Here is an 18940-nt window from a genome sequence, read left to right on the forward strand (position 1 = left end):
CTCGCTTGATTGAAGGGGTTATTATCATTCCAAAAATCATGGATTACTTGGGAACTTTCTTTGCTCGCTGTGGTTTTAAGACCATTGATTATTTTAAGAATTGTATATAATTTTTGCAATGCTTGGGACAGTTCATCACTTTACCAAAAATGTTTTATGAGAGGTGTTAAAATATGATAGAAAAAAATCTTTTTATTGCAGAAGTCTGCTAATGGCAGAGCTGTGAAAGCTGTGTGGCAGCACGGTTTGCTATAATTTGTGAATCAGAAGAACTGATTCCTGATTCTTTAGTATATTGATCCATTTTTCAAATGTCAATCTCGGTTAGACCTTTCCTGTTTGAGGGGCCATAGATAGAACAGCATGCTTGGATTTACAGCTACAGAACAACCAAGCTCAGACTTGTCCATAAGCTCAATACAAATTGTGCCAAAGTTTTTTTTTTTGCCCAACCAGTCCTGAGATTTATCAAGTCCCATTATACACAGCACAGTCCTACCAAACAAGAGAGGGGACCTGATCTTTCTTCTGCAGCTTTACTCTCGCTTACAGGTCTTACCTTGAGCCCTGGGACTGTATGATGAAATGAAAACAACTCAGTCATTAGGTTTTCTCTTTACTTTGCTCACTTCTCTTATCAGCATCGTCCTTGCATTGCCAAATAACTGATTGGTTGGTTTCTTGTGCTGCTTCATTTCTCTCTGAGCTCTGCTGTACTCCAGTACAGTCATTCTTAAAACTCCAGCCCTAAAAGAGAAGTTTTTTTTTAATTTTATTTTAAAGGAATGTACACTACACTTGGTGATGCTGATCACAAAGCTCCATCAAGTTATGTTGACTTCTTATCAGAGTACAGGACTCTTTAGGATTTAGTAAGGTGCACTCAGGAATATTTTTTTTTCCCTTTTTAAGTGCAGAATGCAGAGTATGAAGTTATAATAATTTATATCCCTCTCCTCTCACTTAGGTAAAGTAAGTCCTGATTGGCTGCTGTGTATTCCTTCACTTTGCACCTCACATACATACCTGTTCCCAGCATTGTTTGCAAAAGATATTAGTTGATCCCAGAGGCCTTCTCTGCCCACAACTCCTTGTGTAAAGGAATTAGTAGCTAGAAATAACAGATACAGACAAGTAATGTGCAAACAAAATCCAGCAAAGGTGGCACCTTAGAAAAACATATTGGGAAGCACAGAATCGGTGGTTATAAATCTTGACCAAGATCTTTGCTCTCATATGTAATTTACTCCACAATAATAAAGAAACCTTTCTGACAGTCATATACATGCTTTTCCATTCTATCTGCTTTGCTTCTGCCCAGGCGGCTGTGGAAGTCATCCGCTGTAGTCCCATGATTTGTGTGAACCCCACAATTCGCTCTAGATGAAGAGAGCCGACAGTTTTTATTGTGCATCAAGCAGATGAGCTTTCATTCGCAGTACAGCTGGAGTTTTGAATGTAATTTAGCTGCGCACGGTCTGTGACAACTGTATTTGACTTAGTGTCAGTGACAACTAGTCAAAAGGAGCCTGGCCTCCTTTTTTTGCTATGTGCTGGCATGATGTGTGTGACATACCCAGATGGTGCAGTTAATCTGATTTTTTGATAAATGACTAATTTCTTTTGTTAAATATTCATATCCTTCAGCCTGTCTTTTGATTCATTTCTCGGTCTGTCTTTTCGGAGTTCAGCTGAAAAAACTATCTGTGCATACGTATAGGTTTCTGCGTTACTTCTTCCATAACAAATGCTGTAATCTGTTCTGCATGGTTTGTAAGATATATTCTTGCATACATTTATACGCTGTAAGTGTGCCGTGACGGTGCTTATATTTGTATGCTAAGTGTAGGAGGGAATCATGTAGTTATATAAAAGGTGTCACAGACAAATAGGAATTTCATTTTATCCTGGAAATCTTCAGGAAAAAGGAGCTGGAACCTCCTACAGCTGTCTTCCTCCATGGAGAAAGTTTAATCTATAAAGGGTCTATATGACTCTTGGAAGCTGTGTACAAGGCCTCAGGTGCAGGTGGTGTTGCGGGTTAGATATGTTAAACACTGAACTTCAGATAAATACAAGAGACAAAAATAATGCAACTCTGTATTCATAAATACAATGTTCCATGTAGTTTTTTTTATTGTATGTTAGTATCTGTGTATTACCTGTTATTAGCCTCTTGAAGTCTCAGTCTGGGAGAGAAGGAAGCAGCACATGGAGCCAGTCGATAGGGCTGCAGTGGTCATGTGTTTACAAGCATCTTACTGATAGGTGGAGAGAAAACAGTGACTGGGAGATGAATTTGTTGACTTGCTGCTAGTCCTTTCACTGTCACTCACTTAGTCACAAGCTTGGGCAGGAACAAGACCTGTAAATGTTGCTCAACTTCCTTAAGAAAAAAAAAAATCAGGTCCCTTGCCCTGCTAAACAGGGCTTTACTGTGTGATGGAGCTGTGATCCTTGGCAGGTAATACTGCTTCCATATATGTATTTCACCTGTGTGTTTTGTTGTTCTTCTTTAACAAAACTTTAAAAACAATCTTGTGTAAATTTATGATTTGACCTTCATGTATTTTATTTATTTCAGAACACTGAGCAAAATCAAGTACCAAATGCAAGAGAACCGGTGAGAACAAAACAGATTAATATTGTATTTTTTTTGTATTCAGCCATGGGCAACTTAGGCAATTTAGCTCAATAGTTTTCCCAGCATGCATTGCTGGCCTTGAATTGATAGGCCATGCCAAGCTTTGTATTTCCTTAAGAGTTGATGGGCTAAAGATCTCTCTTAGTTGTGCCTATCATGGTGGGTTATTCTTATAACTAGTCCATAAAGTGTGTGTTGGGAGGCAGTTCGGTCTTTTAATGTATATTTCAAGCCACAGTTTTTCTTTTTTTGATCAGATTAAATCTTTTACCAAGATTTCTGAGTGCAAGTCACTAGCTTTGACTTTTGTGCTGCTGCTTACTTATAGCCCATGGACCGGCTCTGCTGCAGGACAGGCAGGGGGCAGGTGAATGGAGATTTTACTATAACTGTGACTTGTTTTGCAAACAAACAAATACAAACTTTTTTTTTTTTTTAAGATTCATTTGGGCTTTAACTTCTGCCTTATAGTAAAGCCTTTCTTGGCAGTCGCTCCTAATGGTGTAATATATGATAATACACTCCTGTATAGATGTGTAATTTGATTTTGTTGTTACCAAAACCCGTCTACCTCTTAAGAGCTTGTGTTTTTTCCCTCCAAGGGTTTGTTTGGTCTTAGAGTCGGCAGGAATGGCTTTAGACAAAACAAGGTCCTAGGCAAATTTGAAGTCATTTTGTCTGTTGGGACCCTGGGTCAATGCCCAGTTTGCCTTTTCTCAAAACTAGCTCTGAAAGTGGGAAATGGGTAGTTCTATGCAACTTTGTTGGGGGCACTGGTCACATCATAAGGCCAAGGAGCCACTTCCTTTAATTGAGGACCCAGAAACTAACAAAGCATGACACATTGTAAACCTTTCTTACACTATCCCAAGCATAAAAAATAAATAGACGTAGATGTTCCATTTTTAAGCAAACATTTAGGATAATATCTCTTGTAGGGAAGCTGTTTCCTGGTAGTTTGTTGTGCAGTATATGCATTCTGTAATGTTCAAATAGGCTTTTATATTCAGTGATATTCATATACTGTTTAATGCAATATTCTAGTGACCACACAGGGAAAATCTATTACGAATGCTACAACTGTCAGCATTTTCTTTTAGGTTAAAAAGATTTCTGCCTTTTTTTGTCATGTCCCCACTCCTATGTTCTGACTTTTAGTTGAAAATGATAAGCATAAGAACTATTGCTGCAGTTATTTGGACAGCGTGCAGTTTTGATTATGATCTATAATTGTATATAAGCAGCAAAATGCAGAGCATGCTGCCTTTCCTGACCACTCATCAACCAGAGATGTTTTCTCTGTAAATTAAAACTTCATTCCCCACAGAGAAACACAGGAGGAGTGAGCAAATGGGAAACTATTTTCCTAAAGGGTTGTTCTAGAAAAATCTCCTTTATAGAACGTGATGGTCGCAGTTATTTTCAACTTTTAACTTTGTAACTTGCTCTCCAAAGGTTTCTCTATGGCCTGAAAACACCAAAGAGGAAATTATTTCTTGAAGGAGGGTGTTAAATAAAGAAGACAAACAATTGTCTGTCTATAAACTTCTTTAGAATCAGCGGGATACTCGGCTTGTGCACTTTTAATTAGCCGGTACTCTCTTTTAAAAATATACCATCGATTGATGTTTCATCCGCATGTGTCGCTATTGTTGGAGTCTATTCAGGATGTTGACGCTGTTCTGTCTGCACAGCGGGTCAGAACATCGCGACTGGGATGCAGCGCACCATAAATATTAAAGAAAATGCCGACTGACTTGTTTTAAGACAGCTGAATATTAAGACATATGGAAGTGGTTACTCGATTCCCTTTTTCATAACTTTGATTTTTACACAAGATGAAAATCACATGCTATATAAATCAAATTTCTTTGAAAGTTCTCATAGAGGCTCACCTGATTCAAGTGTACAAGGAGATTGAATTCAGACTATTCTTTGAAGTATAGGCAGAGTTTTGGAGCTGCTAAGGCAAAAAAAATGTTTGTAGCACCAACATATTACGCAGCGCTGTACAATAAATAGGGGTTGCAAATGACAGACAGATACAGACAGGGACACCGGAGGAGAGGACCCTGCCCCGAAGGGCTTACAATCTAGGAGGTGGGGGAAGTAACACACAATAGTCGGGGAGATAGGTAGTGGTGGGAAGTAGAGAGGGTTTAGGAGACAGGAGAAGATGGGTAGGCAAGTTAGAAAATATGGGTTTTGAGCGCTCTTTTTAAATGAGCAGAAAGTAGGAGCAAGCCGAATAGGACAAGGAAGACCATTCCAGAGAGTTGGGGCAGCTCTAGAAAAGTCTTGGAGCCGTGCGTGTGATGAAGTTATGAGTGAGAAAGTCATTAGTAGGTCATTGGAGGAGTGAAGAGAGCGGCTAGGGAAGTATTTTTCTATCGGCGCAGAAAAGTAAGTGGGACAACAACTGTGGAGGGATTTGAAGGCAAAGCACAGGAGCTTGAATTTGATTCTAAGGAGATATTGGACTCCAATGAAGCGAACAACAAAAAGAGGCAGCAGAAGAGAAGTTGTGGGAAGTATGGATGAGTCTGGCTGCAGCATTCATATGTTAAAACTTAAGAAAAACTGCAGAATACACAGCGATAATACATAAATGTTTATTTTTGCCTGCCACAGGTTTAATTAAGGTGTAATTTTTTACAGAAGGTGCTGTGAGGTATATGGTTTTTCCACACTGCGCAGCCAAACCTGTGAAAAATGCAGCTTTGCTACATCTTTATCCCAAGCCTTCTCATTGGATTGTGAATCAACTCCATTACCTTATTCCACTGAATAAAAAGGGCTTACCCCATATGCAGTATAGCTAACCCAGGAAACAGTAATCCTAAACAAGAGATTGGCAAAGTGATCCTCTAAGCAAAAAGGTGCCCATCACATCACAAGGATGGTTACTTTATTTTACAGATTCTTTTATAAACACATATATATGCTTCATGTCAAGAGTGTGCTGTATATATGTCTTGTGTTTTGTCTGAAAATTCACTGTAAGGTCTTAACACTTTCATCATGTGTCGATAGGCTCATTTTCATGGTGGCTGAATTCTGAAGTCTGAATTTATCTGTTTGGATACAATGAGCTGGTAATTGGCTAGACCCTCCGGAAGTGACTGAGGCCTATTTAAATGTTCTCCATGCAAACAAGTGTTTCAATTAAAAGGGAGACAAATTAAACTTTCCATTCAGTCTCGAAAATAAAATGATTTTTGACACATGATTTTTCACATCTGCTGCCAAATTGCATAAAACAATTTAGGTCCAGCTGTGATGTATTAACTGAGATAATAGGAATAATGAATTTCAATGTATACGTGCAAATGGGACCCAATAAAGAGTTAGCGACATGTCATGTGGAGGAAATTAACATTCTCCTCTCTTGGCAATGGTTAGACAGTCAGTGTGATAAGAAGGCAGCAGGCAAACATCATTCTGCTAAGTTTCTGAAAGTCATAACCTATTGACACGTTGCATTTTAATTGCCTTATCTGCAGGGCGAGTTGTATGTATTGACCATTTTTCTCCAATTGGAATTCGCCTCTAAAGCTAAATTATAAGGGTAGATGGCTAAATATATAGTTAGGATGTATATATGGCTTTGTTTTAACTTTCAGACCCATATGTACCAAATTGAACAAACTTAAATGGTAGTCAAGGGCACTGCATGACTGCAGTCAGATTTCCATATTAGATGAGGTCATTTTTTATGTGACTATGGACATGCAAATAGATGGAATACAGTGATGTGAGTCAGGACAGGGCTGCAAGATAAAGTGAGCCTCATTCTTCTTTTCTAGATTGGCTTCTGTACCTCTGCTGTACCTCCATGTTTTTGCATGGAACTCCTTTAGTATGTGGACTGCAACTCTGTCCCTTCCACATTAAATGTAATATTAAAGGAAAAGCATTCAACATATTTTATCATTCATCAATTCTTTATTAGAAATTATATACATGAGCGGCTTCAATCAGCTGAAGTCATTCTGAATGACCTTTGTGTCAAGTAAATGTTTTGAATGAAACATGGGACAGGCCTAATAGCTTGAATAGTTAATGAATATGTAAGTAGGGAGCTGGGGAGATAAAGGGTTTGGTGGGAGCGCGATTTTCTTCTTGATATGGGAAGTTAAATTGAAAGTCTGTTAGCAGAATACAAAATTGGTGGCATGTTAATGCTGCTTATCAGGCACGTGTTCTTCTTGTGTGTTTGTATGCATTTCCACATCTTTTATAAAGGCAAAGCTCCTAAAGGATAAAACAAAACAAGTTTAATGGCAGCTTTTAGAGTTGCCTTTATTACTTGTTGGGAGTTTTAGGATTAAAATTGCATATGCCCTCCATCCATTCAGATTTTGGATGATTAATAAGAGGTGGTTTAGAACTTTTTTAGACGTTTATTGTATATTCTAAGTACAAATTTGCTTTTTTGGCTTTATTGTCAAGCCTAAGTATTAGTGACATTATTTATTCTAAAGGCATAATATCTATGATATAGGTATTAAAATAACAATAATAAAAAAGTAGAAAAGACTAATTATTTAAAAAAGAATGCAATATTATTTAATACAAATGCAAATTAGTAGGAAAATTACTAATGACCAGGAGCTCTAATATTCCTGTGTAATGTTAATATTGGGGGCAGTCACTGTAAAGCCTAATGAGGAAACTTTTGCCTTTTGGAAAATCTAGTGGCGCCTGTATAACACCTACAGACCAAAAAAAATAAACTTTGGTTAGAAAGTTGCCATTGCCCTTACATTTTAAGTAAAGTTATGCGAGTATATCAAATATAAATTACTTTATAACTCTTTCTAAGTTTGTCACCCTTTATACTGAAAGAAAAATATTCTAATAAAAATTACAAAGATGGTTTGGCACAAGGTTAGGGGAAAACAACTTTTGAAAAGCCATTCATCATTTTATGGGGGTAATTGGGATCTTCCACACTTATCGCATTTCTCTTTGTTACAAAAATGGCCAACTTTTCATACTTTAACAATCAAATCTTTGGTGGATGTCTCTGCAAAGCAGCCTCTTCAGTTTGAAGCTGCGGTAGATGCCTTCCCTTTTTTGAGATCAGCGATATATGTTTTTATGCAGTTACATCATCATATACGTCGAGGGTACTAAAGTCCCTTACAGCTAAGGACTGGAGGAACCCTTTGGACAGTTTGTTGTTTGTAATCCCCCTAGAAAGCCTATCACGGAAAATTACATTAGCTCTGGACTAGTCTACTAGAAAAACAAGTTTGGTCAAGTGGTCTAATTAACTTTCCCAATAAAACAGCTACTGATATCTTGACAGCATTTTCAAGGGCATGGTTTGCTCTCCCTTCAGCAGTGTATAGGGAAATGACACTTAGAATTTATCATGCGGTGTATATTCCCCCATACCGTGCATACCTGATGGGCTACGCCCCTACTTCTGATTGTTCTAAATGTGCACAACCCCAGGTCTATACCATACCTTTTGGAATTGTTGGAAGATTAAAAGATTCTGGCAAGAGGTGTGGCCCATTATGCTACTACTTTCTTGATTAACTATATCCCATTGAACCCGGAATGGGCCATCTTAGGTACATGTAACTTACAAGGGGCTAGAATCACTAAAGGTCGCCAAAATTTATTAGATATTCTTTCCTTGGTGGCCAAGAAAACAATTTTGCATAAATGGTTAGACTCCCACCCACGAGGCTTTTTAAGTAGACATTGGACCAGGTTTTTAGAATGGCTTAGATAGAAGCATCCTTAGATAAGGAAACCAAGTTTAGAAATTTTTTCAACACATGGGAATCTTATATAGAGATTCAGTCTTGCTCAATAAAACGTCAGATTGTGAATACTTTTCAGCATACTGAATGGTACATTCTGAGAATCCTGGCTAATGATCCTCCTGTTGTTATAGATGCTGTTTAAATTGGAAATGCCTACCATTGTTTTGTTTGAATTTGTCTGTTTGCCTGAGTTTTTTTGTAACCTTGAACCTGGTTTTGTTGTTGTTGTTGTTATTTTATAAAACATCCTTTAAAAAAATATTTGAAAAAAAAAGTTACAAAGATAGGTAATTTTAAAAATAAACACATTTAGTAATTTGGTCCCTCAAAACTCAAAAATCTGTTAGTATGGAGATAATTTAGTCTTCCATAGTATTTGGGTATATGTATTCTATGTACTAGTCCTGCGTTTAAAAAGTGCAAGAAATCTTGTGAACACTGTTTTCTGAAAGTTTCACTAACCTTTAGACCTGCCCAGAGCTTATCAACCCTCCCTCCTCCTCGTAATGCATACTTACCTGTTTCTTGTACACGGTCTGCCTAGACATAAGTTGAAAAGAGTCTTCTGTATTTACCATTGCAGCACTTATCTGTGGTTCTTCTGTCTTCTAGTGTAAAGTCTCCCTGTAACCTTTGTAAGTCCAACATACCTGAAGTGGCTTTTATGTATTAGTATGTATGTATTGAAAGAGAAAGTAGACTTTCTATAATGGTAAAGTTTTATTACCACTATAGAAACTTTAGGACCAATGTTCTACTTAGCTCTGAAGTGGCAACAAATTAGCAATTGTTTACGATGCTGTTCTAACCAATAACTCTCTCTCTCTCCATCCACACAGAAAATGGAGTAACCTACTGAAAAATATAAAAAGGTTTTATGTTCTTCAGTGATTTTTATCCTAGCTAAATGTTACAAATAATTTGGCTGTGAATTCTGTTTGCAGATATGTATGTAATAGTTCCCTGAGGTGTACAGATCTATAGTTATTTGGATCTCTTACACACGTGCTATAATAGTTGTTGTCATGAAAGATCCTTTCCAGCGACAAACGACTGCACGATTCATGAACGAGGGCTGTTCATACAGCACTGTTCTGCTCTATAGAGAGGGGAGGGGGAGAACGACGGAGTGGCACCCAGCTGCGTTCTCTCCCCCTCACTTTTATTACTATTGTCCGTGGATCCGCCAGGATGGTTGTTCCGAGGACAAGTGCTGCACACACGTCAGATTCTTGTCCGATATCAGCCCCAGGCGATTATCGGAAGAGAATCATCTGACGTGTGTATCTAGCCCATGTCTTGTAATGCATAGCTCATTGTTCCACATAATGAGCTTATATATCTTACAGACTGTGTTACTGTGTTGAGTTTGTTACTTCCTACTTTGTCCAATTAATGGCAGGAAATAAAGCCATTTGATAGACAATACTTTTTTGATTGACTCCTAATACTTAGAAGTTGGACAAAAGATTTCTTATGCCACCAGCTTTCCGAGATGACAAAGGGCGACACCTTTTATCACAAAGATTTTGGTCATAGTCAATAGGCATAGTTTCAATTAAATAGACCATGAGATTTAATATGCTAATCATAGGTAAACCTACAAGTGTTTTTTTTTTTGTACCAGTACTTTTTTTACTAAAACTGTCTTTTCTGAAAAGCAAATGAATCATTTAGAAGTTGGATGAAAGATTTAATGTAGTTTAACACATTTGGGAATTTTTGTGTGTAAAGACAAAATACTTTATTTTTGTTTTAAGTGGAGAAGAGTTTTTATTGCTGTTTGTCTCTACCTGGGTGAATCACTGTTTGTCTTGATGTGCATGGTCACCGAGACAGAAAATGAGTGAAAATTCAAACATTTACAGAAACCGATAAATCCTGCAGACAGTATATTGTCAGATTTTATATTCGTCTCTTTGCCAGGGAAGTCTGGTAAATCTTACACAATTACACTGGAGAGAATGGCAGGTTTGGAGCTGGTTCCTATGAGGGAGAAAGGTATGCAGACTTACCTTTAAGCAAAGACAGCAAAGGTTAAATAGACAATATTTTTAACACTTTTTTGTTCTATCCAAAATTAAAGTGTAAAAAAGTTGTGGCTATTTAGTACATAGCTCAAAACAAAAAGAGGGAAGCTATGGAGTAAAGAAAGACAGTGTCATTTGGTTCTGGTGTTGAGAAACCTTTTAAACTAAAGTTTGCACAATGCTTCACGTTTTACAATTTGTAATCCTAACAGCCCTTCTAGAAGGGCTTCAGCTTTTTGTCATTTCCAAAGTGGTGGCTTTCTAGGCACCTTTTTATTGGCAAGGCTCAAGATTACTCCTCTGTAAAATGCTTTTGGGGGGATTTTTATGTTTATTTCACATTCAAGTAGAATTATGTCTCTATCAAATGTCAGAATTTTGTCAATAGTTTCAGTTGGAGCTTTCTGACAATTTTAGATATATGTATTGGCAAATTTTATTAGCTGGAGTTTTATGTAAACAGCCTTGTAATTCCAGTTCACTGCCCTTTTAATATTTAATTTAATAATTTCTACAGTCTATTGTCTGCTAGAGTAAACTGATAATTACTTGCTCACACCATAGCAGAAAGGTGAATAGAAAAGAGAATTTCATATTTCATCCATGAATTCCCAAACCTGGTATGTGTGATTTGGTAATTGAGCAATTATTGCTCGGTTTGAACTCACGTTTTTTGCGTCTGTGGGGTTTACATCTGTCAGGATGTGAACAGATTTCATAAGCAATGCTCATGTTCATTATTTGTAAATGTTTCTGGCAAAAGATTTTAATGCGAATGTTTGCACATCATCAATCTCCATTCTTTTGTTTGGAGACATAATATTTGAATGCATTGGTGTGCAACCATTATCTGATCCTCACTTCCTTAAAGTTCTTTTTAAGGGAAATGGTTTTAGGGAAGGTTTTTTGCTTTTGTCACTCAGCAAGGCTATAAGAACACATTAGGATTTAAAAATTATTTTTTCTTCTGCTCAAAAGTAGAAATGCAGAAATAAAACAACATGCTTCTGGCTGCCTCATTGTTATATTACCACTGCATGTGTTGTAGGGGAGAAACTGAGAAATGCTGAGGTTGTTCAGGGTTGTAGGCATAAAGGCTGCAAATACATTGTGCTTCATTCAACTTGTCCTCCACAAATTATGATAATTTTTTTTTCATCAAATTTAATAAAACTTTAAAATTACTACTAATTATTAGTGTTTTGATTGTTATAATCTAGAATGTCTTTCATTCTGCAGAAACCAGAAGAAGATGACCTGGTCCTCACACCTGATGGCACCAGGGAGTTCTTGACATTTGAAATTCCTCTAAATGATTCTGGATCTGCTGGACTTGGTGTTAGTGTTAAAGGAAACCGGTCAAAAGAGAACCATGCTGATCTTGGAATCTTTGTGAAATCCATTATTAATGGTGGAGCTGCTTCCAAGGTAAGTGAATTTGTTTTTTTGCTTCACATATAACAATTTAACCTCAGAAGATATTTTTAAACTTTGACCTCCATTATGAACCTGCAGATAAACAATCTAAACCTGAAACTTTCTTTGTTTAAAACTTTGGCCCTGAACTGGTCAATCTAATATTAATAATTGGTTTAGTGTTGTTGCTTTAAAAATGCATTTCAGTGTGTAGTTTGGAATAACCTATCTATATAGAGGCAGTAATTTTACTTGGTGGTTTACATTTCTGATTTTTAGTGTTAAAATGTTATGACTGCACCTTCCTGTCACTCTATGTTTAATGGACAGATTTGGTCTAGCTGAAACAATACTCTATGTAGGGCTATTATAACATGTAAGATTCTAGTTTATGTTACAGATGACCAGTATGGAACAGGTGTCCACAGGGGACAGGTGTTCAAGGCTACATACATTTTATTATTTTTCCCTTATTTTGTCTGTGACACTAGCTATAAGAACAATTGGGGCGAGAATCCATGGAGTATTCGATCCAAAATGTTTGGTTATACCTTGGTATATTAGAGTGCCAACCCATAAAATGATGAATGAGCTTTTTTGGAAAAATTACAGTAGCTTCCTGTGATTGTTATTTATGCCTTTGGCTGGAGGGCTTGCTTTACCTTTCCACCTCTGTGTCTATGGCCTTACAAGATATTTGCAGTGATTGTTTCACAGTAATCTGAACATCTGATAGTTTGCCAATGATAATTGCTTAAACATATTTGCCAATGAATAATCCCAATTTTACTGCCTGCAAAGTGCCCATGATATATACTGATCAATAACCTACAACACTGAGCTTCCAATTACTTTTTACCTCAGACAGAGATGGAAATCAATATACATGGTAAGATTATTTGCAGTACCAGCAATTTGTGCATTCTGAACAATAACACACTTATTGGCTGCTTGTAGTAAGGCCATTAACTATTTTCAGGTGTCCTCTTAAGAAAAGGAATGCTGTTTGAAAAATTTGCTTTAAGATCACTTACCTCTGAGTCATAATTAAGTCATGTAAAACACTTTTCTTCCTCTTGTAATATTAGAACTTATTTTAAAATTGGCAGATGTTCTCATAATTGAACATACCATTGCAGAATTTCAAGATGATGACCATTTTATAAAAAATAGTATTTATAACAAACACATCTTTTACTTTTAATTGGATTGCTAATAAACTATTAGGCATCCCAGAATAGCAAAATATTTAAAATGATAAAATTGAAGAAAAAAAAAAAACACAACAAAATGGTCTAAAGTTTGCACACCTTTAGTTTGTAATAGTTTTGCTTCCTGTGATGGTGATAGCTTGTGTTCTTTTGGGATAGTTGTGAATGGGGCCCTTGGTTTTCTAATGTGGAAAAGCTTTCTCCTATCCAACTTTCTAAAAAAGACTTCCGATTTTGTAGATTTTGTAAATGTTTAGCATGAACTATATTTCCATTTTAACTTTGCTTTGCTTTTCATCACAGAAAACCTGATAAAGTTTTAAAGGGTGAGTAGTTACCCCATTTGTTGTTGCAGGATGGAAGGCTCCGTGTGAATGATCAACTAGTGGCGGTCAATGGTGAATCACTGTTGGGTAAAACAAACCAAGATGCTATGGAAACATTGCGGAAATCTATGTCTACAGAAGGAAATAAAAGAGGAATGATCCAGTTAATTGTAGCGAGGCGAATAAAGAAGAATGAGGTAACATATCATATTTGTGTCAGCTTTTATTCATAATGAGAACCTGTCAGTAACATTACCAGTACTTAATTATCAATGTTCTAGGTCTAAATAAATGAAATGTGCTAATGGACAGAAGTAGTTTCCTCATTCCCCTATCCCAACTGACGGCTCACAGGAACTGTTGTGACCTTTCCAAGTAGTAAAAAGGAGCAAATCCAGAGACTGCCATTTTTACAGGGTATAGACCGCAAGTAGGAGCCAAAAGGCCTCCTACAATTCTTACAAGCTGCCAAGTCTTACTTTTAAAAATAATATGCCCGGTTGACTCAAAGTAATATTTTGATCAGAGATGTAATGTAAGGGAATTAGTGACTTCACATATCTCTTGTGGTGATTCTGTCTAATACAACAGAGATGTACCTTTGCAGCTCATTCTGATTGGGAATGGTACTCCTGGAGCTTTTCTTTACTAGTGCTTTGTGGAAATCAGGCCATACAGGGACAGTAGAACATTGTAAAGCACAAGCATTATAGAGTTCTGTCTTGCTTTCAGTTCTGATATTTCAAAGCCTATTAGTTTTCTTACTTTTTAGCCATTTTATATCACTTAAGCCTAAAGCCTGGCTCTAGTTAGTAAATACATGAATCTTTAATATATTGCATTTTATATCTTATTATGTAAACAGGTGTTGCTTATCTACATTTGTGGTCTATACATTGATTCCTAAATTCCATTTCATGATTTGTGTCTTGCTATTGATTGTATTTCATTCATTGCCACACAACAAAATGTATCTTTGTCTGCTCTTGTATGCCAGCAGCATTGCAGTTTGGGTATTTAATTGGGTAATTTGCCATTACTTTACACTGTGCAAAAAGCCCGTATTACAAATGGCATCTATTATAAAACTAATTTGCTACGAGATTCGACATAAGAATGCTATTTTTCGGACTTCCCGTCCTTTCTCTACGCTTTGTTAATTGCGCTTACATTTTGTATCTGTTTTCCTGAGCTGGAATGATAATATTAGGAACAAAGAACTAAGTTTCTTTTTTTTATATACAATTTTTAGATTGGCTTGAATAACTAAAAAGGGTTAAAACATGGTCCAGAAAATTGGTGATTGGAAACATGTCAATTTCATAATCTTTGCTTCTAATATGTATGTTTATAAATGTTTACTTTTACTACTCTTACATACATTTACTTTACATAACAAATATATAGGAGAACATGTAAACTAGTAAGCATCAAAATTATTATTTTTTTTTTAATTTACTTCATTTTTTACTTTACCTAACCATGTAGTTGATGCCTGTTATTATAAACTGTTACACCTCTGCCATAAGTCAAGCCATGCCATCTTTTTTTTTTTTTTTTTTTTTTTTTCCCAGGACTGGAGTTTTGAAGTATTGCAAAGAATATCTATCTACATGCGTTTAATTTTTTAATGTGTTTAATATATAATCCTTAACAACTATACAACTCTCTAAAAATGTCTTAATAGCAAGTGCTTATCTTTGCTCTTGGGGTAAGAAGATTTCCCCTGCTCTCACTTCCTGTTTTCTAATAATGCTAGATCACTAATTTCCTCCCAAATCCACCCATGATCCCCATGAACCTTACCAAAGCCTTTTACGTTTACTTTCTTTCATTTTTCAGCCTCCAGCAGCTCAGAGAAGTGATTAATTCATGTTTTAGTAAAGCTGTCACTCCTAATCTGCATTTTATGTAAAAACTAATAAAACAAATCCTTATTTTGCAATTTAAACCTTATTGAGTCTAATTCACTGGCACTGCAAGTTTATTGTTCTCCTGCAGCTTGACGTGCTTCCAATTGTAATTGCATTGACCCTTTATTGCAGCAAATCTCCCCAGTGCTTATCAAACAGGGGAAGATAAGACTACCATTCAGCGCTTCATTAAATATCTCATTTGTAGTAGGCAGGCCAAGTCTTGGAACAGGAAAAATGTTCGCAGACTCTGTGACCTCCTCTGCTCATAGTCTCATGTGCTAGGAATGTCTTGTTTTCCTTCCCGTTCCCTCCTCAATTTATGTCTGTGGCATGCAGCCAGGCCTCCACCATCGTAAGATGTTGTATGTTTCATTGACTTGAAAACCATACATACTAATGTTCTTGTTAGGCGTATTCCAGCCTCCCACCTAACTGCTTTAAACCTACTCATCAATTTATTGTAACAGAACTAAAAGGGCTAATCCAGGGTAATTTAGGAAAATTCTGTTTAACTCTCAAGTTTTGCTTTTACATAGGCAAGACTTGCATCAGTCAACGTCTTTGGTTGTGGGCCTTAAATGGCCCCTTTATCCTTAAGGATCCTAATATCCTTAGGCTGCCAGTCTTAAGAACAGGGATGGTGGGGGTCACTTGAGTTTTACCAAATGAAGAGATATAGATTAAGGAGAAGTTTACTGGTTGGCTTTCACAAAGCCTACCTGTTATCTTGCTTTGGCTAGGTTCCGGGACTAGCACAGAGCTTCTGAAAAGTCTTTTTTTAGAATACAACAGTGGAAAATAGGTATATAGTCTATTTAATTTCCGCTTTCAAAAAGCTTGGCATAAACTATTCATGTCTGGAGGATGTTATTAAAAAGGAACATTATGTTGATAATCACATTGCTATTTTTTGCTTGTGCCATAGTTTACTATGCAAAGTCTGCAATTCCTGTATTTAGGGGGTTTTTGTATTTGTATATCCCAATACTTTAGTAACAAATTTAATTTTAGGAATTTATCCTAATCTGAATGGCCTCCCTTTTTCCGCAGTTTTCTAAAGATTTGTATTATATTTTTTATATACTTATTTTAGTAGTATTTTTTTTCTATCAGAGATTCTCAGAGGCTACCATTACTAAACTTTCCTTCTGAAATTGATAGTTGCCTGACTATTTTTGATGCATCAGATTCAGTGTTACCTCTAAAAAGTGGAATCCAAAAACCTAATTGTCAGGCTTCATTTAAAACCAAATAGAACTTTCAGTTTCAGTAAGATACCTTCCAGTTGCATCTAAACAAATACTATTCAATGTCTTAAACTTTGTTTTCATCCTAAAGCAGCCTGCTTAGAAGGATTCGTTTCATGCCAGCTACTGTAGAGGGGGGACCCTTTCCATCTGTTGGAATCTGTAATCTTAATAGAGAGTTTTGTTATCTTCGTAATGTTTCTTAATAGAGAGTTTATTCATATTTACAGGGAATGTGTCAGACTTCAAAAAAGAAATCTCTGATCCCATGTAGACAGTAAGGGTCCCACTCTGCATTGCTTTAATAATATAAAAACAATTATTATTATCCAGTATTTATATAGCGCCGACATATTACACAGTGCTTTAAAGAGTCCATAGTGATGTCACTAGCTGTCCCTCAAAGGTGGTCGCAACCATGTCCCAACCATCTTAATGTGTGATTAACACAGTCTAAGGTCAATTTTAGATGGAAGACAATTACCTAACTGCATGTTTTTGGAATGAGGGAGGAAACTGGAGTACCTGGAGGAAATCTATGCAAACACAGGGAGAATTGCAAACTCCATGCAGATAGTGCCCTGCCTGGGATTCAAACCTTGGACCTAGCACTGCAAAGGCCAAAATGCTAACCTTTGAGCCACCGCAATCTGGGTTAGGTATACAAATACTAAATTATTATGTTAGTACGTTGGATGTACAGAAGAGGATTTGATTATTATGATGCATGCTGCTTTCAGCCCTGCTTACCCGCTCACCTTAACACTAATTGGTTGCAGAGACTCTAGGTGTGTAGCATTTCTGTGTACCATTTCTTACAATCCAAAGACTATACATAGCAATACATGGTAGTCCTGGCTGCAGCTAAGCCCTGTCCACAGATTAGACCGTGTTGGACACGGGGTACCAGAGAAAAAAAGAAATACTGTGAATAATCACATTCAGTGTATCTAGAGAGGTGTAGGTGGGTTTACATACACTTAAAGAATGCATTTGGCCTTGATGGAAACTATGCTGGCTTCTAGTACTGAAGGCTGAGCAGGCATTTAAACTATGTAGAAAACAGAAAAAGTTTTATTTCCATACATCCTTCAGTAAAGTCTATTGCAAGCTAAGCATTGACAGTGTTGCATCAAGGGATTGCATGCTGAAAATTTCACAGCGAATGCCAACGTGCCATCAGACACATGGGGATTGAATGGCAGGTTACGATTGCTGAGCATTTAAATACACAGTGGGAAAAATGTATTTAGATTAAAACTAGGAAAACTTGCAATTACCGGTACATGAATGACATCCTTTCAGAAGGTAACATATATGTAAACCGTAACACTTTACTTGACATTAGTTTTACATGAAGGTTCCATCCATGTAAGAATTCACAAAACTCTTCTCCATCTAAAAATAATTTCCAAATAGAAAAGACAGAGATTGCCTTGTGGGTTTTACTGATCATTTTCTGACAGAAGCGTTTCCACTCAAGTAGGAGTTTAGTGAAGCCATTTCCAGTCGGAATGTTTGATAGGCTGTGACAGGCGCAGTCCTACAAGCACAAAAGACACTTTTACCGGCAGCTGTGAATTATGGTTTCACTTTTGTGGGTGACAGTTTAGCTTAAGCAATACGTGATGCAGATTTGATTATGTACAGCTGAAGGCAGGAGACAAGCCTCAGTGTCAAAGGAAATGGCTGCATTTTCTACTCTTGAATGTTTCTTATGATTAGTATGACTAAGTCTCTGCGCATTGACGTTTTCTTGCATCTGTTTTTATAAATCACAGAGTTTTCTGATATAAGACATGGTGTATGTGTATATACACATACATATTTATATTGTTAAAAAAATATCAGGATAACACTCTGCCCAGGTATGAAGTATAAGTGACTGTGAATCATTTTCACCTGCTTTGGTGCAAATGAAAACGACAACTGGTGGAGTGAAGGGACAAGAGTAAACAATTCTCAAAGCATGAATGGCTTTACTATAGACAATTTCTCCTTACTCTTGACTGATTTTATATCTTGCAATTTGCTAGCGTCCTTATCGCTACTGGTAGCGTGCAATAGCATGAGATGGTTCCTGCATCTCACTTATGTTAAACAGGTAGTACAGATCCTTCAGGATGGCATATCCTTTTGTGCTGTCACAGGAACCTTTGTTGTGCCTCAAAAGTGTAGAGGAGATACCAGGAGACAGGCATTTACACAAGGAGAGCTGCACAGTGTTGTAAAAGTTCAAGAACTCAGCAGTAGAAGTGCTATCTGTATCTCTCAATGAATAAAAATGGCAGGAACCCAGAGCCCTACAAGTTTCTTCTGACCAGATTGCTGGAGACAGATTTCAGGAGGGTGGAATGTGGATCCATT

At 36.8% G+C, this 18940-nt stretch overlaps 1 protein-coding gene across 11 annotated transcripts in view; it reads left to right on the forward strand.

Moving 5' to 3' along the window:
- PARD3 (par-3 family cell polarity regulator) overlaps nt 1-18940 on the forward strand; it is a 387075-nt gene that overhangs the window by 192493 nt on the left and 175642 nt on the right. For all 11 annotated transcript variants that reach the window (XM_072412641.1, XM_072412646.1, XM_072412650.1 and 8 more), the window contains 3 exons: nt 2585-2623; nt 11697-11885; nt 13440-13607. In XM_072412641.1, the coding sequence (XP_072268742.1) occupies nt 2585-2623; nt 11697-11885; nt 13440-13607 (396 nt within the window). The remainder of the gene's footprint in view (nt 1-2584; nt 2624-11696; nt 11886-13439; nt 13608-18940) is intronic.

The sequence above is a fragment of the Pyxicephalus adspersus genome, chromosome 5, assembly GCF_032062135.1.
Source record: "Pyxicephalus adspersus chromosome 5, UCB_Pads_2.0, whole genome shotgun sequence".
Lineage (NCBI taxonomy): Eukaryota > Metazoa > Chordata > Amphibia > Anura > Pyxicephalidae > Pyxicephalus > Pyxicephalus adspersus.